Source organism: Lonchura striata, chromosome 4, assembly GCF_046129695.1.
Source record: "Lonchura striata isolate bLonStr1 chromosome 4, bLonStr1.mat, whole genome shotgun sequence".
NCBI classification, from domain to species: domain Eukaryota; kingdom Metazoa; phylum Chordata; class Aves; order Passeriformes; family Estrildidae; genus Lonchura; species Lonchura striata.
In genome coordinates, this window is record NC_134606.1 from 32,549,308 (window position 1) to 32,574,215 (window position 24,908).

At 39.5% G+C, this 24,908-nt stretch overlaps 1 protein-coding gene across 2 annotated transcripts; it reads left to right on the forward strand.

Annotated features, from left to right (window-relative positions):
* On the forward strand, nucleotides 1-19,395 carry DCTD (dCMP deaminase). 2 transcript variants are annotated; one of them, XM_021545767.2, is made up of 6 exons: nucleotides 1-83; nucleotides 4,075-4,180; nucleotides 5,504-5,639; nucleotides 14,396-14,512; nucleotides 16,077-16,173; nucleotides 18,084-19,395. In XM_021545767.2, the coding sequence occupies exons 1-6, from the start codon at nucleotides 49-51 to the stop codon at nucleotides 18,160-18,162; spliced, it is 570 nt and encodes a 189-aa protein (XP_021401442.1). In that variant the 5' UTR covers nucleotides 1-48; the 3' UTR covers nucleotides 18,163-19,395. The 2 variants fall into 2 exon arrangements, with proteins under 2 accessions (XP_021401442.1, XP_021401525.1); XM_021545850.2 differs by having other exon boundaries at nucleotides 9-83; nucleotides 4,078-4,180.
* The last annotated feature ends 5,513 nt before the right edge of the window (nucleotides 19,396-24,908 follow it).

Consider the following 24,908-nt stretch of genomic DNA (forward strand, 5'->3'; position numbering starts at 1 on the left):
GGCCCCGCCCGCCCGCGCCGAGGCACCGAGCGGCGTGGCCGCGGCAGGATGAGCGGCCCGCAGCGCGGCCAGCAGCGGAGCGGGTACGCGAGTGCCGGCAGGGCCTCACACGCTCTTCCCGCCCGCCGGCCCGCGGCTCCCTCTCCCACCGCCGCCGCGCTGCCCTCGCACGCCGGCCGACTGAACCTCCCGGGCGGGCCGGGCCGCGGCCGCCCGCGGGGGAAGCCCTGGCGGCGGAGCAGCCCGGCCTCCGAGGGCGGGAGGGGAGCTGGATCCTCCGGGACGGGCGGGAGAGGAGCTGGATCCTCCGGGACGGGCGGGAGGGGAGCTGGATCCTCCGGGACGGGCGGGAGGGGAGCTGGATCCTCCGGGACGGGCGGGAGAGGAGCTGGATCCTCCAGGACGGGCGGGAGAGGCAGGAGAGGAAGGTCCGCGCAGCCGGGGGCTCTCCGGGCAGCGCCGGCCGCGCCGTGCCGGGGAAACCCGTCCGGTGGGCAAGCGTTTCCTGAAGCCCCCAAGGGCTCCGTGGTGGGGGCATGGGCTGGTTTTGGGTTTCCTAATCGCTGGCAGAGGAAAAAGAGGCGGGGTGTCTTGTGCTCATTATTTCCGGAAATGAGGACCTGCGTGAGTAATAGGCAATTAATTAAAGTCAGAAGTGACTCTGTAAAAGCGAAGTACGTTCAGTGAAGGCAAGTGTTCGTACACTGTTTAATTGAGGCTTGGTATTCATACACGCTGTTTATATTTACAGGTTTGATGGGTTGTCTCCCAAGAAAATTGTGACTATAATTAATTTGCAATGCACTGAGTATTGTTTTTTGTAAGAAATATGGAGTTTTCTCTTTGAAAACCTTCCCTCCCAGTACGGAATATGTAATGACCCTATCTCAGTACCTATATGAGGGGAAAAATGAGACGTCTCAAGTAAAGGAAATCCCACATTCATTTAATCTAGTAATGATCATAAAATATGAGATTTTAAGAGGAAGTTTGTATTAAAGGTCATCAAGAGCCCATATCCTGTTTGGCTTTTGGGGAACAAGAGTTTAGCTGAAGATATTTATTTATTATTTTTAATACACACTTCCTTTTTTAACCTGTGATTTCAATGCCAAAGTATTCAATAGTCGGTCTTCAGTAGTATACATGATACTGGGGAATAATGCTGCTCGAATAGAGTTGTAACATAATGCAGATGATATCAAAGATAAGGAAGCAGAGGAAAAACTTCTAAAAAGTGGGAGGTTGATCTGATACCCCCCACCTCAGTCCTCCAGCTGTGCAACATTGTTGTATAGCTGTTGGTCATGATTGTTGTATGAAAAAATTTGAGATTATAAATTCTGTTTTAGGAGTCTCAAAAGAAATTTTCATTATGGTAGACCATTTTCTTAAGTAGCTGAATCACATTTGTTCCTTTTTCAGAAGGTGTCACAGCTTACTTGAAGCCTAGATGGATGAAAAGGTTCTGAAAAGGGAGGCAGTGTTCTCTAGTAATATAATATTTTTCTCTATTTTCCCTTGAAATAACCTTTACAAATTTTCTATAGACTACTAATTATTCTAAAATTTAGGTTTTTCTTTTCCCCCATTGTTCTTAGCAGTGTTCTTCAAAGCTTTCAGTTTCTGTTTTTGTTCAGAAGTTCTTATGGGTTATGCTAAGGGCAAGCATTGATTGCCTGTTTTACAGCTAGCTATAGTATTTTCTAGAGTAGCTTTCATTCATGCAATTCTGGAACTTGCAAATGAGCATAAAGAAGATTATCAGCTGCCCCAAATCCATAAACTTCTTTTTGTGTGCGTGCTTGACTGGTAGCCAAAGGCCTTGGCTTCTGCTCAATCAGAAAATAAGTGGTTTATACCCATTTCACACTCTTGAGTTCTTGTGCACTGAGAAGAGGGAATTGTCTTGCCAAACACGGTGATGTTAAGTAGAAGTAATTGAGTAAGGGCTTTGGGGGGTTTTTATGTTCTCTTTGATGTAAGCCTTCCCCTTATTTTTTAGATATCCTCTTCTCCCTGTGAAGTTGGTGCTCTGAGGGACCTTTCCTTACATACAGTTCTGTATTTATTAGAAAAGTAAATACTAGCTTTTGTTATGTTTTGAATAAGTAGAGTTGCTAGGGAATAATTTAACAAAAGGAGATCTCATGACCTCTTAGTTCAGAGTACTGCTATCTTTCTGGGACCCTTATCCCAGAATATTTTATTCAGTGTAGTTCTTCATTGTGTTTTATCCCTCTGCAAAGACATGACTGTAAATGACACTTAGCCAGGAGCAATCACTGAAAATCCACTTGTGGCTTAAATTTTGTAAATCAGTTTTTTGGAGATATTTTAAATAATCGTATAACTGAAACATTTTCTTGATTTTATAGTTAACCTGTCAAAGTTCAGTTTGGCACAGAGTGGTGGGAGGGTATGTCTTTAATCTCTTCTTTCTCTGAGCGCTTTTCCTTCTTGGTAGGATATAGCCCCAACCCTTTAGTTACAGTGATTCAAGTCAGTTTGGGCATTTTTAGAATCACATGCTTGATTTGTGTGTTTGCTTTGACAACTGACAGTTCTGGGCACTATTTACAGTGTTGTCTAAGTGTGAGGGTTACATCAGGAGTGTGTGTTCTTCCCTCTTTACTTTGAGATGGTGGCCTTAAAGGTGATCCTCATTCATTCCAAGAACAAGCCAAAATTGCTAACTTGTAATGTGCCACATACAGACTATTCAAAACCAGCAATTTATCTTTGGTAAATAGCATATTGTAGGTTTCTAAAGTACAGTTTTATCATTGTTTTCACTCAAAGAGTGTAACCTCTTTATGACAAGCTAACTGCAAGCCTCTAATACATGGGTTTAGTTATAAAAATAATTATTAACTAAACACTTGCCTTCTAATATTTGTCTTCTGAAAGTGCCAGTACTAGTGTTGCTAAGAGATGTCTTGCTGCTTGCAGTTACCTGTGATGTATTTTTGTGCATGGCTGTACATCACAAGAAGGGTATCTTGGTCTTAACCTGTGTAGTCTTTGGTAAGAGGAGCCCAAGAAGAAAAATACTGTGCCTGTTGTATTTTGATAGGCTGATAATTGTATTTGAGATGTTCCATTGGTTTGGTTTTCAAGTTGTAGCAATAATAGGTGAGTGAGTTTGGGGGAAATTTCTTCCAGTTTGAACTTTTGTTTGAAATTTTCAAAGCTTAAATGTATGTGTGGAGAGAGAGGTGTCTGCCTTTCTTTTCTTTGAGCTGAAAAGTGCAGAAATCCCACTGTTGTGTCTTACACTGTCTGAACAGCTTTCACCCATCACCCATAAGCAGTCAAGAGAAAATGATGTATCACCCTTTTTTCCTTCTTCTTTCCCCCAAATCTACATTGCAGGGTAGGGAAAGAAGCTACCTTTTGTGGCACTTCTACATGTTATATCTAAAGGAAAAGTTCTTGAACCTGTCTCCTGTCAGTTATCACAAGGCTTCGTAAGACATAATCTCAAGAGAAAACTAGCAGGGAACTCTTGGAATGGCCTCAGATCTTTGGTGGTAAATGTTGTAACGAGGTAAATGTATAGTGATAACCATATGGTCAGAAATTAATGCCTGCAGAGGAAGTTACCAAATAGGATGCTACTGAGCACTTGTTGTAAGCAGAAGTACAAAATAACTTAGATTAGAAGTTGGCAGTTATCACAGTCATCAAAAAAAGATTATGTTGTTTGGGTGAGAAGAATGGCAGTACATGATATACCCGAACCTTAGAAATATACAAAGTGTTATCTATAAAGGATAAATTGCTCTTTGAACTGCTCAGTGCTCTGAATATCTCAGCCCTCTTATCTGAAAATGCAATTTGCAACCTTGCTTGGATGCCTTTTCCTTGAAAGGAAATGTTGCATGTATAAGTTCCTGGAAAGCACTTAAAACTGATGGTTTTACTATCAAAATATTAGTGAATATGTGGTCTTAGCCACATTCTGATCCTGGTTGCTTTAATCTTGTGCACATTAAAATAATACAATTTGTAGTAACTCTAGGTCTGTGGTGTTTGCTGATGGCTATTTTTTTCTATAAACTATTGTTTCAGCAGTGAAGCATCCTGCAAAAAAAGAGAGGATTATTTGGAATGGCCTGAATATTTTATGGCAGTAGCTTTTCTGTCAGCACAAAGAAGCAAAGATCCAAGCTCTCAGGTAAGAAGGCAATATGTAATAATAAGATAACCTAATCTATATTGCCTATCACATCAGATGTACATGTAACAATTTTGGGAATTTCTTAATAAAAGTTATTTCAGTGTATAGCTATTCAATTTTTAACCTAGTCAGCACCTTCTGTTACAGAAATACTCTTTTTGGGCCTGACCTCACATGTATAATTCTGTATACGTTTGTAGCTTGGAGTTTTATAAATCATCTTTTCATCAGGAAGTTAAAATGACACATGTATTTTGTTTCCTTTTCCAGTAAATATAGTCACTTTTAGAGGAGGATAAAAATAAAACTCCTCTGGAAGATTTAGGTTATAATTTTTTAAGACACAACATTTGACAAGTTTCTTTTCCTCACCTGTAAGAGAATTTGTTATTGAGTTGACTGGAGTTTTCTTCTAGTTTGTTCCTCCCTCAGGATCCCCTGTTCCCTGTCTTCACTGTCTGTTTCCATTTTTCATGTGTTTCATGTGCCTCTGTTCAATATTGTTCAATATTGATTTCAGGTGATTGATAACAGGTCATGAAACATGCTATTCTGCAGGATCCAGTCATCCTGTTAGACTTCTTTTGTGTGAAAAAAAAAACAGGAAGAAAACTCCAGAAAAACAATCTGTTCACTTCCTTCTGTACATTACAGCATTTAGCTCTTTGAAGGTTATTCACTTGGGGCTAAAGTTTTGTTACCAAGGACTGGTTGAGCATGAATTAAAATTAGTACTATTGCAATTTCAACAGATAATATGGACAGCAAACATAAAAATGGGACACATATCATTATTTAGGAAGAGTCCCTTTGTGGATTTAGGTTGAAGCAATAAACGATGAGACTTAAAAGGTTTGGAATTTTAGTGCATGATTGCAAAAAGCCACAAAGTCTTGTGAGGCCTGCATAAGCCAACACTTGTATTTCTGTTACATCTTTCATAACTTTTCTTTTGCTCATACTGCTGCTGGGAAAGCTAATTTGGGTAGCTGAACTTTGGTGTTTACTGGGGTTCATTCAGTGCTGTTTCTGCTCCCTGAACTAGGTTATTTCATAAGCAGACAAGGAACAGTGCTGGCAGGCTGGATGGGAACAGCATGACCAAAGGGTTAGCAGAATTACATCTGCCCTGACTTATTTCAAAGCCCCACCAGTTGGATGCAAGTGTAGCCCTGCTCACTAGATGGTGTGACTTAATATATTAAGTGAAGCTTGTATCTTTTAAATGAAAATCATAGGACTGACTATTCATGTCTCATCTTGACTGTCGACACATTCTTTTGCATGCTGTTGATGCTATATAAATCTGATTTTATTTAGGTTGGTGCCTGCATTGTAAATTCAGAAAACAAGATTGTTGGAATTGGCTACAATGGGATGCCTAATGGTTGCAGTGATGATGTACTACCCTGGACAAGAACAGGAGCAAATAGACTAGACACAAAATATCCTTATGGTAAGACTTCTTGTGGTTGACAGGTTAGATTTGTGATGTCTGTATCTGTGAAAGTTCAGCTGGTAAAGTATTGATTTTTATTCCACTCACTTGATAATGTTAATGTGCCCATATATGGTACACCAGGATAAAAATCACAGTCTATTTGAAGGACTGACTTCCTGGTGAAATAGGTTCATAAATATTAGCCATTTTGGATTGGGTAGTGAAAGCCTGGAAATATGAAGCAGCTCATTAGCACACAGTTGCAGTGCATGCAGGTAATTGCTGCTTCTGTGTGTTTGTCTCCACAGAAATTACAGTGTGTGTATATGCAAAACAAGTAATGGGGTCTAAAATATAGGTATTAAAATTATAAACTCCAGTAGTTGTGGGAAATTTCCATTTCAGGTGTTGATGGCATAGGTTGTATATATTGTGAAGAACCTGAATATTTGACTTGAAGTCTCTGTGCGTGGGTCTACCCTTCTATGGGTGAGGTGACTTTTGTTGTTTATTTCGGCCTCTGATTTGATTCCCACTTACTAAATGGCCAAAAGGAATGAAGAGCAAGGATGGTTTCATGGTAAATGTGGTTTAGTGCTGCTTTGGATCTTGCCTTTGTCTTTGCAGTAGGCATAGTTTGGCCTTCTGTAAGTGTTATTAAAAGGGCCCTCCATTAAATTTGGGGGACCTATCAGTAGACTATCCAGACTTTTCTGGATCAGGTGTGGTTTGCAGGAACCAAGGAGACTGGGCTGCCTTGTGACCTCCAATGTGGGTAAGAGACCTTGGTTAAAACTGGTAAGAGACCAAACAGTCCCTGTGTTTAAGTCCCCCTTCATCTTTCTGTACCCACTCCAGCTTCTGCTGCACCTCTGTGTGTGACACCAATGCAGCAGAAGCTGCAGGCACAGAAAAAACAGGAGCTTCTTCATCCTATGCTGTATCTGAGCCTGTCTTGAGCTCAGGAATGGCAGGGTAGAGAAACACAAAAGAGAGAACCAGATTCTTGGGAAATTTTCCTTCTCCCTGCGTGGGCTGGGGAAAGTCAGCACAAGAGTTCACCTTTTGCAGAGGAATACTAACCCTTTTCCAGTGACTAGAATTTATCTCTGCCTACTATTTCTGTTTCTTACTTGTAACTTTAACAATTGGTGTGATAGAGAAATTAAACTTGCATTAGTTTTGACATAGCCTGAGCTCATCAGAGCTCTTTCTAAAATCCGTTTTGTGGTTTTCTATAGCATTGAAGTGAAAGATGATATGCAGTGGCTCAGCACATAATTCATCAGTTTGATATTTTTGACTTCTTAAAACCCCAGTACTTTGTCCTTGTTCACTTCACCAATTTATTATAAAACCTCTAATGGTAACTATTAAGTTTGAGATCATTTCATATTATTTTTTGTAAGAGGTGTATTCCCAATATAGGGCCATATTTGAAGTCTTCTCCTGCCAAATTTGAAGTCTGCTCTGAACCACCAGTTTTACACATAGTGCTGTGACCATAATGGTACAACTTAATATGACTGCTCTTTATTTATAGGGTGAGGAAACAAGTGTTAGCCCACTGATTAAATATAAAGCACTGAAAACAGAATATTGATTTTGGTTGAATTTTTATGCTGCTGTAAGGTCTCAGTTCTGAGCTAAAATCAGTGTGGGTGGTCTCTGGCATTGGCGTATGTTCCAGGCACTCAAATCTAAGCTGACCAGTTTATACTAAAATTACTGTGAGAATTCTTTGTCCAAGACGATGTGGGAAATTTTTTCTTTTTGTTAACTGTGGCTGCAGAAGATGTGGAGCATGTGATGTTTAAAAAATGAGCGTAGTAGTAACAGCTTGGAGTGCTGAGTTGATTTCCAGGAGTTGGTCTAACTACTGCCCTTCCCCCCATTATCTTAGTCTTCATCTCATTAAAAAAATCACAACTTTGTAACACAAAGTGTCTGCTGTGATGAATAAACAACCTATTTTGTAATTCACAGATCATTTAAACTCTAGCAATTTCTTATTAATCTTGATAGCACAGTTGACAGACCAGACAAGTATATATACAAAAAAAAATCTTCGGCTTAAAAAAATTCTGGTAGATGCAGAGACACGTAGAATTGCTGCTAAAATCTCATTAAACTGTCATTTTTCCTTTCTCCTTTTGCTAATCATCACAGCATTTGTGTAAATTGAACTTTTTATCCTTGCATTTTCCTGACTGTCTTGTTCAGAGACAGTACAATCTTACTATGTGCTCCATTAGCTAACCACGGGAATGATGGCACTTTCATCACTACAGTGTAGCTTATTAGTTGAAACTGATGGTAATTGTGCATGTGCCACCACACTAAGTTGGAAGATGTCTTCTGGAGCTACTTCATGCATCTGCAGTGCTACAGAAAAGGTCTGGGGTTGGATCTGAGTGCTGACCACCTGGTCCTGGGTACTCTTGTGGGTTAGCTGTAAACGCTTAGCTCGGTTCCTGTGTTTTGCACCACTCTTACTGGCTTTCTCCAGAACAAAGCTTCAGTATTGCTCTTCCAGTGGTGTTCCAGAGGGCAGGGTGGAAAAAGGACTGCAAAGAAAACAGTCATCAGGTATAGGCCTGTAATGCAAAGCCTGCTGAGATGGTGTGCTTAACCCTCCTCCTTCCCTCAGGCGTGCTAGCAGATATGCAACACATACTCCGTTTCATGCTCGGAAAATGCCTCTCTGGTGGGCTGCATAAAAGTCTTCTCACTTGGTTATGCACTTTGAACTGAGTCATACAAAATAACTGTGTGGTGTCACGGGACTCTGGAGCGTGAGGAACCTGAGGCCTGAGGGCAGTGTGTTGCTGAGGGAGCCCGAAGATGAGCATGAACCAGTCTGTGCCAGTTGGCCTCAGGGCCAGGGGTCAGTCCCTGGCCCTGTCTGTGTTGAGCAGCACACACATAGTAGGGGATTGGACCCAGAGGCGATCTTTGCAGAAGGGTGTTAGGTGATCCTATAACAAATTTAGGGTGGAAATCAGAAGATTTTTAGTCATGAAACAGTAAATCTGATCAGAGCTGTAGGATCAATGCATCCATCAGTTCTTCTGGAGCTCAATAAATTTATCTGTGGTTAGTTTTCAGGTTCTTGCATATGCTAGCAATGCTATTTTAGTTTTTCTTATTCACTGTGGTTAATCTTTCCTCCTTCCTGTGCACTGACTGGTAACAGTTGCCTTTTGAACTTCTGTTGTGAGGTTAAACAAGTCCAGTCACTCTTGAATTTTGCTGTATCTTAAAACTTGTTGGTTTGAAATTCACCACTGGCCTGGTTACCTATGTCTGCTGCAAGATACTGTGTGCATCTATCTCACACCCTCAAGTGTGGATTCTGCTCAGTTCAATGTTTGGGGCAGTGCTGTGATTGATGAAGAAATCCAGGTGTAACCTGAGCTGCTACTGTGAGAAGGCATCAAAATGTGGTAGCCAGTGTTCACCTTTCCGTAGAGGATGCAAACATTCCCAAGGCATTAGGTTATCACAGGAATAGTGACATGGATCACGTGTATTGGTAGTGTGCATTCCTTATGAGACTCTTGAAGTGGATGGAGGCTCTTCGTTCTAGTTGTGTATGTTTGAACAGTATAGCCTTGTTATATCAGAAAGCACAGAATGTTTTGCAGAGTACCATTTTTCTAGCACAAAATCAAAATGTCATTGTTATGTTGGGACTGGCTCCAGGCTGCCAGTCAGTAACAGCAGCAGAGATGTGTCTGTGCACATGAGAGAAATGGAAGGCTAGTTTTACTAAGATGTTATTAAAAGCTCTTCCCTAAGCTTTGTGTTCAGTACTATGTGCAGAAGCTTCTTAGTAATTAGGCAAAATTCTGTCTTTCAGAGTCAAAAATGTGCCCTCTGTTTCTGTTAGATGAATCTGAAGATTTGTTGATGTTCAGTTTCCTCTCACCAGTCATTTAAAATACTACATTTTTGTCCTATTAATGCAAATCTTCCCACTAAATCTAGTTGCTGTGCTCCTGTTATGCCCTCTGTCTCCACTGTAGTCTAAGAACATCCATTTGACAACCAGTCTCTAATTAAGGGTTTTAAATTAAAATGACTGGCAAATTTAGAAACCTCTGAGCAATACAGAAAATATTGAGTAAGTATGCTTACAAATATTTATACAGGTTCAAATATGATAAAATATGTGCTGTAGCAAAAAGTATACTCTAATTGAACAGTACCTGCTGTGTAAAATGAAACAAACTGTTATCAACATTTCCTTGTGTTAGGATTATGAGCTTTTTGTCAATTTTTCATAGAAATGAACACTCAACAATATTCAGGCAAATGTTAGTTTTGTAGAAGCTGTTATTTTGACAGCACAAAATTTGATAAGACACTCTGAAGAAGTGTGATGCTCTCTCTCCAACTGGCAGTGCAAAGATGAGGTTTCAGCTGGAAAGGGGATCTATAGGAGATGGTCTCCACTTACAGCCACTCTCATACTGCATGGATTTGTGTCCAATTCTGGTATCATACATCAAATCTGTAGAAAGCCTAGAGATTTAGAAACAAAAATTCCTCTTGTTCTACTTCCCTGCTAAGAAACACTTCTGTGTTCTGTTAGGAGTAGAACCAACTTGTAGCAGGATGGGAAAAACTGAAATAGGATAGGTTAGCTAATGCTGCTCACATTTTGAGAGGTGTTTCTCTGGTCTGACTTAGCAAGTTTTGTCTTGTTCATAAATGGGCTGAGTTGTTCCCATCTTCACTTCCCAGTTCTTGTGGAAGAAAGCAGTGAGGCTGGAGTTCTGTTTTTCTTACTGCAGTCTGAAGAGGCTAGGCCTCCCAACAAATCTGCTGCTGTTATCCTTGCCTCTGTGTCCTGACCACAGCAGCTGCTTCTCCAGCATACAGAGAGAGAGAGAGAACAGCAGGAAGGGCTGAGGGTAGTGCCAGCCCACCATCAGTGTCCTGCCTGCCCTTAATGAAGTGAACAGCAACCATCCCTATGCTTTTAAAAAGGTTGAAAAAAATAGTTGTTATTCTACAAATTCCAGTTTCATCAACCACTGCCCCGAGTGGTTGTCACTCCAGACTGCATTCCTTAAATTAATGTTTTGATACCTTCTGGGATTCTTGGTGTGTTCAGTGTCAGAGTTCCAGCAAGTAAAGGATAGCAAATTTCTTAGTCTGGCTCAATTAGTAATTAATAGCACTAAAAAGTCATTCTCCACAGCCCTTCCTCTGATTGCTTCTTTAAAAGATCTTTAAAGTTACGGTGGTCTAGCATGCTCTTCATCAAGCATGTAAGCCTTTAAACTGTATTAAACACCTTGACTAGTCTTGTGGTTCTCATGAAATTGCTAGTCAGAACACGTTTAGAATGTAAGAAGAGTATTTCTGACTCTGCAACCCGCTGGGAACATGCTCATGTTAAGTGTTCAATTCTGAAAAATTACTATTTATAGGGTAAACAGGGGTCTCTTGTTTACAGGTGAGCTTAAGGATGAGTGCTACCTCAGCTATGCAACACAAAGCAGCATGCAATGAGAAGAGACAAACACTAGCAGTTAATACTACAAGTAATGAAGCAGTCATTTATTGGCTTTTTTTCTTTTTTTTCCACTCTCATGAACCTAGTAGCAGGTGGTGGGAATGTCAGAGCACACACTTAACTTCTCGTTGCATGGTTATTTCTTCAGCTAATGAAGCCTTTTGAGAATACTTTTCAAGCTACTTCTCCAGAATGGAAACCAGTGTTGTGGACTTGATATTATGTCAGCTACATGTGAATACTCTTTTTTTAAAAACCAAAGCTCTCAAGCCCCTCATAGGGTATTGTAAAAATTCTTAATTTTACTAAGAATTGCTTAAAGATACAGTTTTCAGAGTTCTGAATACTGTGCACCTGTGAAAGGTTATTTTAAGTTGGCTTCTTACTATCTCAGAGAGAACAATTTGTTACTATTAGCAAGAGCTCTTAACAGCTTAGAAAACTTCATAACACCCCAAATCTAAACTAGTTAGTAATTAAAAAGAGGGATTTTGGACATCTGGATTTGTTTTCGGTCTCTAAGAAAAAAAGCTGGGGAGGTCTGTAAGAAAAATCTGGGGGTAATAGACCTATCTTACCTGGTCAATGCCTATTTATCAGAGAGGGATAAATATGAGTAAGAGAGAATTAAGAGTGATGGGACAAAGCCTAAAAATACTTCTCTGATGCCAGCACCTTCTTAAGAACCATCTAGCATAATAACCCTTTATAAGTAGCACATGTCTAGGGAGATGTATAAAACAAAGACAAGTGTAATGATAGTTCCCCAGAATATACTTTCAAATCACAGCAACTGAGACATTGGTATTTAATGGCCCAGTAGACTAAAAAAGTAATAATGGATGGAAAATTATGACATCTGGAATCAGTGCAAGGTTCTGGTCCTGTACTAGTTTCTGCAGTAAGTTCATTAAGAAATACTTGGTTAGGCAGATGAAAAAATAACCCTCATTTTCAATTTGAAATGAAAACATGCTGGGTTTGTTGTAGACTTAAGTACTTCTTGTCTTGGAATGATTTTCTGTTTCTTATTGCTGTCTCTACGTCTTCTGGCCACATGGGATAGTTGTAATTTTTCTAAACTTTAGATTGTGTGAAGATGGTCAAGAGGCAAAATTTATGGTTTTCCCTTGCTCCTGCTGATTATCTTCTATAAGTTATTCTTGGCCTGATCTTGTTTTTGCTTGGGAAGAGGTTTGTTGTTGAAAGTTTGTAGAAGCCTGCCAAAATAACCTTTTTCTCTCATTAGTGCAGGAAGGAAACTTGTTGCAGTACTAATAATGAAACTTGTCTGGTTTTACAGCTGAAGATTTCTGAGTTTTAGTGAATGAAAAATATTTACTAAAGGCATTGGTTTTGCTTCTTTTTTAGTTTTGGGAGCCTTTGAAAATATCCTTCTTTCTGGATGCCTTCCATATTTTAAACTGCTGCCTAGAACACAAATATATTGTTCAAAGAAACTTAAAAGTGATGTTTCTGTCCTGTTGACATAAACCCTACTTCTAGTTGTTGAAATTATGTCACTCTTTTACTCAGTCCTCCGTAGCCCCAGAAAAATAATTCTTTGTTTATTTATTGTAAAGGCTTTATAAGATTGGTGCAACTTAGTAATGTACTTGGAGTTCAACATATTTTCTAAATGTATAGATTCATGTAACTGCATTTCTCATACACTTAATGGCATATATTTGAAATGCAGTGTGACCCAGTAACAGTTGCAATGGAAACAGTAAAAATAATGAAAGAAGCCTTAATGTGATGGCTCTTGGCTCTTGGTTGTTTTTTTCTTTTTCAATTTCCTATTTTTTGTGTTGGTTACTGGCTTTATTGGTTATGAGAAGGTATGTGGATAGCATAACATGGGCATGGTAGAAGCCAATACTGAGCTTTCTTTTGCAAGTGTTTAGTCCTTTGTGACTTGCTTGCATGGGAAAGTTTGTGTACTGTAAGTTAGGCTGTAAATTTGTAGTGCATTAGCTGTTGTATAGAAAATTCCATGTAGACATGTAGCACATATGGAAAACATTTCCATTCAGCAATGATTCCTGTGTGCTGAAGGTACTGCAGTCAGTTATTTGTGTGATGAGATCATTCACACAGAGGTCAGCATATAGCACTAAGTTTGCTATGAAGTTGTGCTGTGAAACTTGGTCTGTTTTAATTTTCATGGGCACATGGGCACAAGGGAGAAAAAAACCTACTTTTTAAAAAATCTGTTCTTCAAAACAAGCAGTGGAAAACCTCTTAAAGTTGTCTGCACATGTAGGTCTCTAAATGATCTTAAACCCACACCACACTTCAGCATCTGTTTAGGAAGTCAGGGCAGCAGGCAGTTTCTTAGTAGGTAGGTATATAAATTATGCAACTTGCTGTTATTCCTAGGAGTAAACAGGAAGTTCTTGCAGAGATCATAATGTTTTTTTCAGAGCTTGATTGTGGACAACACAGAAACTGTGCTCTTCTCAGCTGTATTGGTAACACGTTAGATAATCTGCTCATGTGTACATTATAAACACTGGTGCTGTCTGTCCTGAAAGGGCTATTGTGTTATGGTGGAGTAAGGCAGGATGGTCCATTGCTACCTGGCCTATCCCAAATCCATGGAGAAATACAGGACTTTGTTTTCATGCTTACAAAGTCTGGCACCTTTTAATGAGCAGTAAAGTCACTCTAATATTGAAGCTGGATGTTTTAATGGCCAATTGTGTCTTGTGTATTCTGGGGGTGGGAGAATCCTGCAGCAATGCTGAGCCATTCTGAGACCCAGAGGATAGAGTTGCTCAGTTTTACTTGGCGATTCTGCTGCCTTTAAGAGCGCACAGTGCGCTCCTGCAGCCATAAGACTGTTCCTATCTGTGCATGTAAACACATAAATGAGCTGTTTTATACTGGCAGTTAGATACTCCAGAGAGTTGTGAAGCTGTGAGATATTGCTTCACTAAGGGTGGTTGCAATGGCTTGGCCCAGAGCCTACGGCTTTGTTGCCTGCAATAGGTGTTAGCAAATGGCAGTGCTAATGCACTTAATGATATCATTACTAATCAGCAGCCTGGTCAGAACAATTGACCTTCATTGATCTTGGTATTTCTGCTTTTATTTCTTTCTCTGCCCTTTATGATAAGCTGTGCAAGCTATTTGCCTTTGAAAATAATGCAAGCAGTTATATTGTAACACTTTAAATTTGGTTTGACCAATTTATTTTAATGATCAGTGCTATGAATTGTTTCTTCCCTTGTTTAATCAGTGTGCCATGCCGAATTGAATGCCATCATGAACAAAAACTCAGCTGATGTGAAAGGCTGCAGCATGTATGTTGCCTTATTTCCATGTAATGAATGTGCAAAACTCATCATCCAGGCAGGTAAGCAGTAGTGCCAGCTTACTTTTTCAGGGTTGCAATGCTGCCTGCTCATTGGCATCTTCTAATAGATGTATTCAATGTTAAATTGCTGATGTTAGATCTAAATTAATTGCACTGTCAACCTCATAAGATGCTACTTGTGGGGGTTTTTTGCATCTGAATGGTGCCAAATTTTTCCAGTGCTAATTGCATCTACTGTGATTCTAAACGTGCTTCTAATTTAGGTTTGTAACTTCTTAGACCAGGAGCTGCCAAAGAACAACACAGGCTTTGCATATAATTACTGTCAATTTTACTGTGCTCTGGCACATTGAATAGAGTAGGGCAGAAAGAAATAAACTTCTGCATGACAAAAGGTCTGTTGGGAGTATATACATGAAATTTTAATTTGAATGTGATGCATAGTAGATATTTGAAGATTTTAAAATATTTTTGCTCATAAATGTCATAAGATTTCTATGATCCTACTTTAATTATGTCTTTCATTACAATTATTATAAATCTGTGCCACTGCACCAAGTGTACTGACCTAAATGTGTCTCCTTTTTTGAGATTAGGCAGTATCTGCAGCAGGCTTCAATTTTGTAAAAATCTCTGCTTAAAGTAGCATGTATTTTGCTCACTGAGTAAAGTCATGCAGTCCCAGCATGGGTTGCTGTTCTGGGGAGTGTCTCCCACTACTAATGGCCACAGGAGTATAGGAAGAAAGCAGTAAACAGAACACTTCTTTATTTTGGTTCAGTATGGTTTGAAATCAAGAGGGGCTGAGTGTCGTAGCATGCATCCCCGGCCAGGTAATAATTAGCATTGACTCCATGAGTGCAGAAGGCTGATCCATCACTTTATTATACTGTACTCATTAAGAAACCCATCGCCCTTACAGACAGTCCAATACAGTTTTACCTAATTGGTCCTTCAATTAAACACCATCACCATTGGCCAATTAAGAAATCACCCTTTGGTAAACAAATCTCCATAACATATTCCTTATGTTCTCAACAACAGGTTCAGCAAGTGAAGATAAGAATTGTTTATCATTCTTTTCTCTGATCTTCTCACAGCCTTCCCCAGGACAATGCCTGGGAATATTGTGCCAATTGCTCTCTGTGGCCAGAGAGCTGCTGCCACAGGTGAAGAGGGAAAGATTATGGTATTCTGCATTTGTGCTGCATACAGTTCTCCTACTTACAGACTCAAAATCAAATGGTCTTCAAGGTAGATTGGCTGCTTGTTCTCAATGTAGTCACTCATCCTTTTCCTTATGCACTTAGGTCACCACTAAATTGCAATGTATTGATATTCATGCTGTCTGGCAAACACAGGAAGATGTTGTTCAGCTATGAAATGCTTGTGAATTCTCTTTTGAAGCCTTTATATTTCTCCCCTTCCTAAGTGATTTAGGCAAAGATCTTTCAGCAATTTTACACAGCATACATTTGTGAGTAGAGGCGTACCAAGGAGTTGTAGAGCATGTGGATGGATGCTGCCTCTTCTGATTTTGTGCACCAGACATTACTATTTTTATCAGTGTAATTCTAACATTTTTTCTATGTGACTTGTTTAGGCATAAAGGAAGTTATTTTCATGTCTGACAAGTATCATGACACTACAGAAATGACAGCTGCACGGCGAATGTTTGATTTGGCAGGTATTATATATAGGTGAGAAAATTAACTTTATTTTTACTCTAGAATGGAAAAAAGGGGGATGTGAAAGATACCAACTTTAGGACAGATGTTTTTCTTCTTTCAGCATGGAGCATTTTGTTCCTCTGTAGTGTTTGTAGATGGCTTGCTCTGTAGAAGGACTCTTGCACCATTCTTTTGTCTTGTGTATGGTTAGAGTTCAATTTTGAAACGTTTGTATGATAAAATAGTCCATGACACATTTTGTTCCTGGATGCAAGTGAAATCGCCAAGGAGGTGATTATTTATTACATTTTACTTGGGAGAATCTTCCTTGACCCTCCTTTGGGCAGGAGGTAGGGCTAAATGATCTCCTGAAATCACGTGTAACCTGAATTATCCTGTGATCATATGTGTTGGACTGAAACAACCAACTGATTTTTCGTTGGTTTTGTGGATTACTCCATCTTTATTGACACTTCAGAATCTTTTTGTTGTTGTCAATTGGGAAAGTGTCAAACAAGCCACCCATAATTAATTTTAGTAATTATAGCTGTTCATCTTCTTTAGTCATCTTTTAGGTGAGAAGAGGGTAAAACTTGGAATATTTGCCTTAGATTAATGATAAGCTGAAAAATGTTTCAAGAGTGGGGTTTTTAAAGACACTGACAGAGATACCTGAAAACAGTCTGTTCAACAGCGAGTTTGATGGGAGCAGCATGCTGTGGGTGAGGCTAATTATGTAGTCAGGGAGGCTTTGCAACTCTAAAAAGTTTTACAGTATTAATATAAATACTTTGAAAAATTTGCAAACATAACAATTCTGACAGATAAAATTTTAGGATGAAAGATACCTACTGGGCTAAGAAATATCCATGGAAAAACACAGCAGTACTTGAAATTCAGTTTTAGTCCTTCGGTGTATTCCTGTCTACTAAGACTATTTGACTAAGAAGCATAAATCATTCTCTTGCAAGTCAAATCTTGTAACTTCTCCAAGGTGAGAAATGTTTCTTGCATTTCAGGTTGCTATTCAGAACAAAGCATTCAGAGTTTCCATGGTCAGCAGCATGTGCTTTCCTGCGTTGACTGTTACTTATCCTTGTATCGATTGCTGGGGATGTAGGTGGTACTTAATGAATCTCTTGAACTGAACTGCAGAGCTTAATTAGGCACTAAATCCACACTATTTGCATAATCTTTTGTTTACTGGTAGACTGGAAAATATATGCTCAGTCCCTGTATACCTTCCTTGCTAATTGCTGTAGCAGATGCTGTAATGATAATAAAAGGAAACATTTTGCAGCAGTATTAATTTTAGAGTTCTAAAGTTACAATTTTTAAATTATTCCCTCTTAACTAGTTTGGGTTTTACCCAGTATGGCATAATGTGATCTATTCCCCTTCCACAAAGAATATTCTATTATGCTGACACAAAGCTTGAAAGTCTTTTTCTAAAACTTGGCAGGAAAAAATTGATCAAAATATCAACATTATCAAAATGTATCTTTTTTATATGCATATATTTACAGAAGATTTAAGCATTTTTTTCTGTATACCTACATCTGTACCTAGATCTTTAAATATATATTAAAAATATTTGAAATATTAATATATATGAACAAAAATCACAGACCTGGTAACATTATGCCACCACCTGCAGCTAAGTTGGTAAAAGTCCTTTGACTCCTGGGTAATTTATAAATTCCAATAGCTGAAGAATGTACAGGGTAACCCACCCCATGTGTCTCTTTGTCTTAGTCTTTCTTGTCCAGGATTCTCTCAGTGTGGTGCACTATAATTGGCTCCCATAGAGAAGAAAGCTACAAGAATCCAAGGATGTGTTTTTTGTGGTTTTTTTATTCCTTCAAAAATTTAGCTAGAACTAAAGCAAGCAAAATGTTTTAACTACTCACTAACTAATATCTGTATTTTTCTTTTTTTAGGGAATTCAAGCCAAAGTGTAACAAGATCATCATCGACTTTGATTCAATTAACAGCAGACCAAGTCAAAAGCTTCTGTGAATTATGTGTCATTAAGTCTTTAGAAGAGTGTGATTATCCTTTTCTAAAAAGCTGCTAATGTCTTTCATCTTAAAGTTACTTGCAACTTTTTAATGGTTTCTGTAGCTAAAGTAGACTTATAAGAAATCTAAGTCCTGTTTACTTCATTTTGTCATGTGGAATCTAAATCTACTTGAAAAATTTTTATGCCTTTATCAAAACACAAAAAGTGGAGACACATAGATGAAACAATGTAAATAAAGAAAACTGTTCTGATTCTTCCTGTATTTATCACCACATGCTCTGGTGGGCTGTCAGCATAGATTTAGCCTCAGTTTAACAGCACAACTTGTAACCAGTAGTATGGTGGAATATGCTAATAGATGTTGATCTCTCTGTTGGATATTTGGGTCTTCACAATTGACCCTAATAAAGAACAAAAAATGTTATCCATACAAATTCTAATCTTCCAACTAGCATAATACTAAAATATTTTAAAGATTTTACAGCTTTAGGAATGTGTGCTATTCTGCTTGTTGCCCAGCAAATGAAATGCTGATTTTTCTTTTAATTGCTATCTGACATTGCCATACCTGGGGAGGGTTGAGAGAGAAAGCTGTTCTGAGAATTGTCCATGCCTGAGTGAGCTTTACAGGTGATTTCAAATCCTTGTTTTCCTCAAGACTCCAGAATTAAAGGGGCTTGAGGGAGCAAATAATTTGGTGCTTTACCTCTGGGACTTTTACACTGAATTTGTTTTCATGCGTAAAAGAAAATAAATTTATTGGTCTAAGATGTTCTTAGATAATCCAACATAGCTCAGTCTTAAACTCCACCTGTAAGGTAACTGAATCATTTTTTGTCCTGTGAGAGAAATTGGAAATTCAACCCATATCCATATCTGTGCCAAAAGATGTAATTATGGTGTTAGCTTGTTTCCCAGTGCTGACATAGTACCTCCATTTTCATAAATGTTGCCTAGAATAATATCCTTTAAAATTTTATCTTGAGATCTGGGAATAGATTTGAGTTCATTTTCTCTAATTTGATTTTTAAAAATTAAGTATGCCTAATGGCTTTGTTTAGATAACATTGGTGGTTGTTTGTTTTGTTGTTTTTGGTTTTATTTTGGTTTTTTTAACGTGGTTATACTTCAATGAGCTTTTATTTTCTCTACAAAAGCTTTGTTTCATATGTTGGGACATTATGCAATTTGGCTTCATACCAGTATTATTAAAGTCTTATTAAAATCCACTACACTGAAGTAGACTCATTATTATAATATTAAGTCATGCACTTGGCTCCAGAGCGCTGCTTGTTTTTGCAATCATATGGAAAGCATATTTTGTGCATTTGTGGTATTACATAAAATATAATGTTCATGGACCATTTGACTACTAAAGGGATCACTGTAATGTATTATGTGTCCATTTATAAGATAATGTCTGAGTTTCTTTTTCCTACAGCTGTTTTCCATGTCAAAATTGGTCTGTGGCTTAGTGCCAGAAGAAGAAATTTGCACATATGTGTGTGGGGGGAGCATGAAATCTGAAAAATTACTTTAATAAAATGTCACTAAGCCAGTTTATACACATCTTTTTCTTTGGTCTGAATTAGTAAGTAAAAGCATTTTGACTTACCCATGTCTGACAATAGGACAGAGGGGAGAGAAGAAGCAGAATTTTTGGGTTTTGCTGCAAAATTACTGTTTTCTTCATATATAATTGCTAATATAAGTTCAGATTTAAAATGTATATGCATTGTGATTCGAGTTACTGTAGTGTTTCATGTTAGGCTTTGGATATTGTGAATATGTAACATGCGTAAAAACTTTGAAGTTTTTTGAACCAATGTCCAGATGTTTTTAGGGAAGTATTTTTTATTTTATAAACTTTTTTTCCCCCAGGACACCGCTGCTTGTGTAACAAAAAAACAGCGCTGAGAAAAGGATAGGATTTTAGAGTTCTGATCAGGTTTTGATCTGATAGAGGTGCATGTACAAGATATCAGAGTAATGGTCAGTTGACTCAGTCCTCAGTAAGAGGACTCAAATTTCCAGGGCAACTTTATGTAGAGGGAAAAAGCATACGTACAACTCTTGAGATACTGTGCGCTTTGTTTGAGGGTAATGTTTTGGAGAAAATCCTAAAGAAGTTTTGATCCTTACTTTGTGCATGTCCAGAACTTTATACGCTTATCTGGTTTTTTTTTGTTTTGTTTTGTTTCATTGGTTCAGGACTTCCAAATAAAGAGCACTTGGTAGAGGAAACAAAGAAAATGGCAAAATATCATAAAATGTATTTCTGCTGCTGAAACTCAAGTTTGAGATGAATACAACAATTTGGAGTGGAAGGATTTCTAGAGGGTATTTAGTGTTACCTTTTGCTGAAAGCACCATTGACTTACAGGTTAGATCCAGTTGCTCAGGCCTTGTCCAGGTGGGTGTCTGCAAGAACAGAGATTCTGCAGCCTTTGTGGTCAGCCATTCCAGTTCTTGATGCTCACTGATTCTGCTCTTCTGTGACACAGGCGCTGCAACAGGATCCACTCATGCAGGGATGCAGGTGGATCCTGTCCTCTCAAGCTGTCTTCCATCCAGTGGCCACTCAACCATCTGGGAGTTGTTCTGTTCCTGGTGCAGGACTTCATCAAGTTTCCATCAGCTCATTTCTCCAGCCACTACTCCAGCTGGACTTTGAACTGTTGGCCCTTTGAGCCTGATGGTTCACCCACGTGAAACTGCACAGGTCCTTCTGTGGCTGCCAACACTACTCCCACTGCAGCCATCCCCCAGCCTGCTGGGAAGGGCAGCTGACTGCAGGCTCAGGCCTCAGTAGGGATTGCTTGAAAAACTTGGTGCAGCAACCTGAAAGGAGACTCTGGGGAGCACTTTGGTAGTTACCTTGGTATCATTAACTGGAAGAAGTCACATTCAATACAATGCTGAGATCCTAACCAGGTCAATATAATATATTAACTGTTAAATCGAAATCCTGCCAGCTTCTAGATTTTCCTTATAAGTATTAGACTATTTCCTTGTCAGAAAACCCAAGGAACTGACAATCTTATCTACATAAATTTCATTTAAGAAAGGGTTTCATAGCCTGGCATATTGAGTAAAAGCACAATCTGCATCTTTGGAGCTTTTATCGCTGACTGCAGTTTATTGCTTTGTATATTAGGAATATTTTTACAACTATTACAAAAAGTGTGCTATGACCAGTATAGTTGCTCTGATTTCTCAGATAGCCTGTGATAACACTGGCAATAGCTCAGCCTAAAAGCTCCGTGTACATAACTCCAGAAGCTGCAGTAGTTCATCAGCTACCAAAATTACTCTTGCAGGGATTTTAAGCTATTGACAACCAGCAAAATGAATTAAAATTCTGGGTTGCCACCCTTGTTTTTTCTCTCTGAAGGTGGGTCACAGGAGTCTTCATGCAAGTGAGTGAGTTAGGGCTTAGCATAGAGGCCTCACCTGATGCCCTGAAGCAGCAGTTGCAGGAGGCTGGGGCTAATTCTCACCTGGTGCCTGGGATAAGTTTATGAGCTGCAGCTGGGGCTGTGGGGAGCAGGTGGGCTTTAGGGAGCCGGGAAACGGCTGTGGAGCAGCATGAGACTCATAAAGGAGCAAGCAGCAGTGCTCTAATAATCCAAAGGGTTGGTTTAGGTTGCTGCTGCACTGGGAGCACTTAAGAAGGAAGTACAGAAGTGACCACAGCTGAAAGGCCATTTATTTGCAGCTGTTTCTTCTCAGTTGTGGGTAAGAAAAGGATTTATATAATAGAGGGCTGAAACTGTGAGGTACCAACTCTTTCTCTCTTCAGTGGTGTTGGCTCAAAGGGTTTGTACCACTATAGCTTCTTTTAGCTGATTTATCTCCCTTCCCTTTAAAATCCAGGTTTAGCTAATGTAAAACTCTCTGATTTGAGAACAGAGTGGTAAAACTTGTTTCAAGTCTGCATCTGCTACATGGTTTTAGACTTGGGAGCTACTGTAAGGCACAGTACAAAAACATACAGTGCTGACTGAGAAACCTTACATGAAACTTTTAAATCTGTGTTCTGTGTTTTACACTTAATGCACCTGTTTACTTTTTCTGGTTAGAAGGAAAGTGGGGGGTGGTGGAGTGGGAAAGAGGGTAAAAAACCTAAAAATTCATTAATGGTTTCTGTCTCTTTCAAAAAAAAAGTGCCTTCCTGGCATTTACAGCTTAGTTTAACAGCAGTGAAATCTTTAATGAAGCATGTGGTTAATCAAGCTATGGAAGATTGCAGTATTTGATTTTTTTGGTTTTTTTTTTTTTCTGCTGGAATAAGAGCTTGATCGCAGCAGCTTGCTTCCTAACATTGCTCATCTTCAGAAGCAGTGGATTTATGTCGTCTGAGTGCTTCAAAGACACTGATGAGGCTGAGCTTTGAACCCCTTCCCTGCTGAGGAAGTATCCCAGGAGGAAGGTGCCTTGGGCAGCTCCATACTTGGAAGGCAGCGCCAGATAATTGTGGTGGGAGGGCTGCTGCCTGTCACTCTGATAAGGAGCGAGAAGGGCACCATCCTGCTCTGAACTGAGCAGCAGAAGGGCAATACCTAAAACGGAGCTAGATATGTGTGACAGGGTACATGAACTACCATCATTTGTTTTGTGTGTCTACCTGTTTGGGATTTTTTTTTCTTTTTAGGAGGAATTAAGGCATAGGGGTTGGAATGGGAAACTACTACTTCTGTCTTGTATGCTTCAAGATTTGTGCTGGAAAATCTTACCTCTCCCAGGGCAGTCCCCCTGATAAATATGAGACAAAAGACAGAAAATCAAGCTCGATGTGCTGGATTTTTAGTTGTTGACATTATATACTGTGCTCTTAAAAAACCCTGCCCTGTGGAGAATGAGCATAATATGCTCCAGCAGCAAAATATGCATAATAAAGAAGAAATTGCTAACAATTTCCTGGGATTTCTTACTCAGTTCTGTACCTCCCCACTCCTTTATTGTTTCAAGCTAATGTGTACGTCAATTCTGCCATGCAAATATTCAGGAAGGCTTCCCGTACCAAAGGAGAGGAAAGGAAATATATTCAAATCACTGCTTCAGAGACATAAGTTGTGTCTTGGTTTGCCAGAGACCTGGGTACATTCTTTAGCTGGCTGTGTAACTGCTGTTGCTGCTTGTTGACTCGTGCAGAAGACTTTTATGTGGCATATCTTCTTATGAGAGGGTTTTCTTTCCTCCACTGTTCAATCAGCTCTGACTGCTAATCAGAATGTTGCTGGGTAAACAGGACTGATTAAAATTAAAATTTTAATTTTGTGTTGTAAACAATATGGCACTTTAATATTTTTCTTGTTATTAAAGATACTACTAATAATGCCTCTAGTGTTTTTGTGGTACAGCTTTCATATTTATCTCTTGAAGCACTGACAAGTTTTGCTTAAGAGCTTCACATTCAGATGCCAGGATTTGTTTTCCATGTATTCTCTTTTTTCAAGGGTGACTGACTGTACTTAATTATATTGGATATGGTTTGTTTTGTTTTGTTTTTAATCTTATGGAGAATAAATATTTCTTTGACAACTGGAGACCACACTGTAACAAACAGCCATATCATGCATGCTTTAGTCTGTACTTGTTACTGTAACATTGCTTATCTAGCTTCCAGAGGAGAAAAACCAGGCGCTAATTAGGTGTGGAAACACTTTGTAAAAGAGTGTTGGTCGGTTCTTGGAGACTTGCCCTGAGGGGAAGGACAGGGAGACTGGAAAGTCCTAGACAGCAAAATAAATTTGTGACGGGATGTTGAAGTCTGGGGGTGAAAGGAAGAGAGAAAAAGAAGCGTGTGGTTGCACAGGTCTGTTACCTGTCAGGCTCTGCAAGGCCAAAGGAAGCTTGTCTGAAAGCAGGGTAGGGGAAAAGAATCTCCCTGTGATTTGGTGAAAAATAAATGGAGTAACACGGCAGGTGGAGAGTCTGAGTATGTCAGAAAATCATGTTCTAAACTGAAGGAGTTTTCAAAGTGGTTAGGGAATATGTATGCCACAAATCCCTGTTTCTCTTGTGCTAGCTGGAGTAATTTTCTTCTCAATTGGACAGGCTTTATAAGTGTTCCTAGTGTGTCTGGTCAACAAGAGATCACTGTAGAGCATGTGTGTGGTTGGTTTGTGGGAGTACGCTGAAATTCCTGTGTAGGCTGGATGCAGCTGGACTACAGCCTCTGTGAGGCTGTGGGAGCCCCATGGACAGTGACTTTGGGAACTGCAAAGGAGGGTGGCTGTATCTCACTGAGGGCCACATCTCTAACCTGAAAATAAAATTGACCAGTGGATTCCACAGTGCAGTGGCCCCTGGTGACTTCCAGGTGTATGGAAGACTACAGTCTTCTCCTCCCTTCCCTGCTCTCTTACATCCTCTCATTGTCTCTTCCTGCAGACCCTGTCATCTCTTCCAGAGCGTCTTTCCTTTCAGGGATTTCTACAGAAATATGGCCAAGAGGGAACTGTGGCAGAAGTGGCATTGCCATGGGTCATTATTCACCTGGCAGGGCTGTAGGTCTCTGCTCCTTTAATTGCCCTTCCCTGAAATATGGGGTCTTGCAGCACTACAGCTGCCTCTGCAGGGTCATGTTGTGCTGAGAATAGTGGGAGCCATGGTGAGCACTTCCGTCTGAGGGACACCTCTTCTAGGGCAACACCGTGGTTGAGGTGGGATGGCTCTAGAAATAGGATGTCCCTACTGCCCTTCCCCTCATTGTTCATGCTGGCTCATTTTCCTGTTG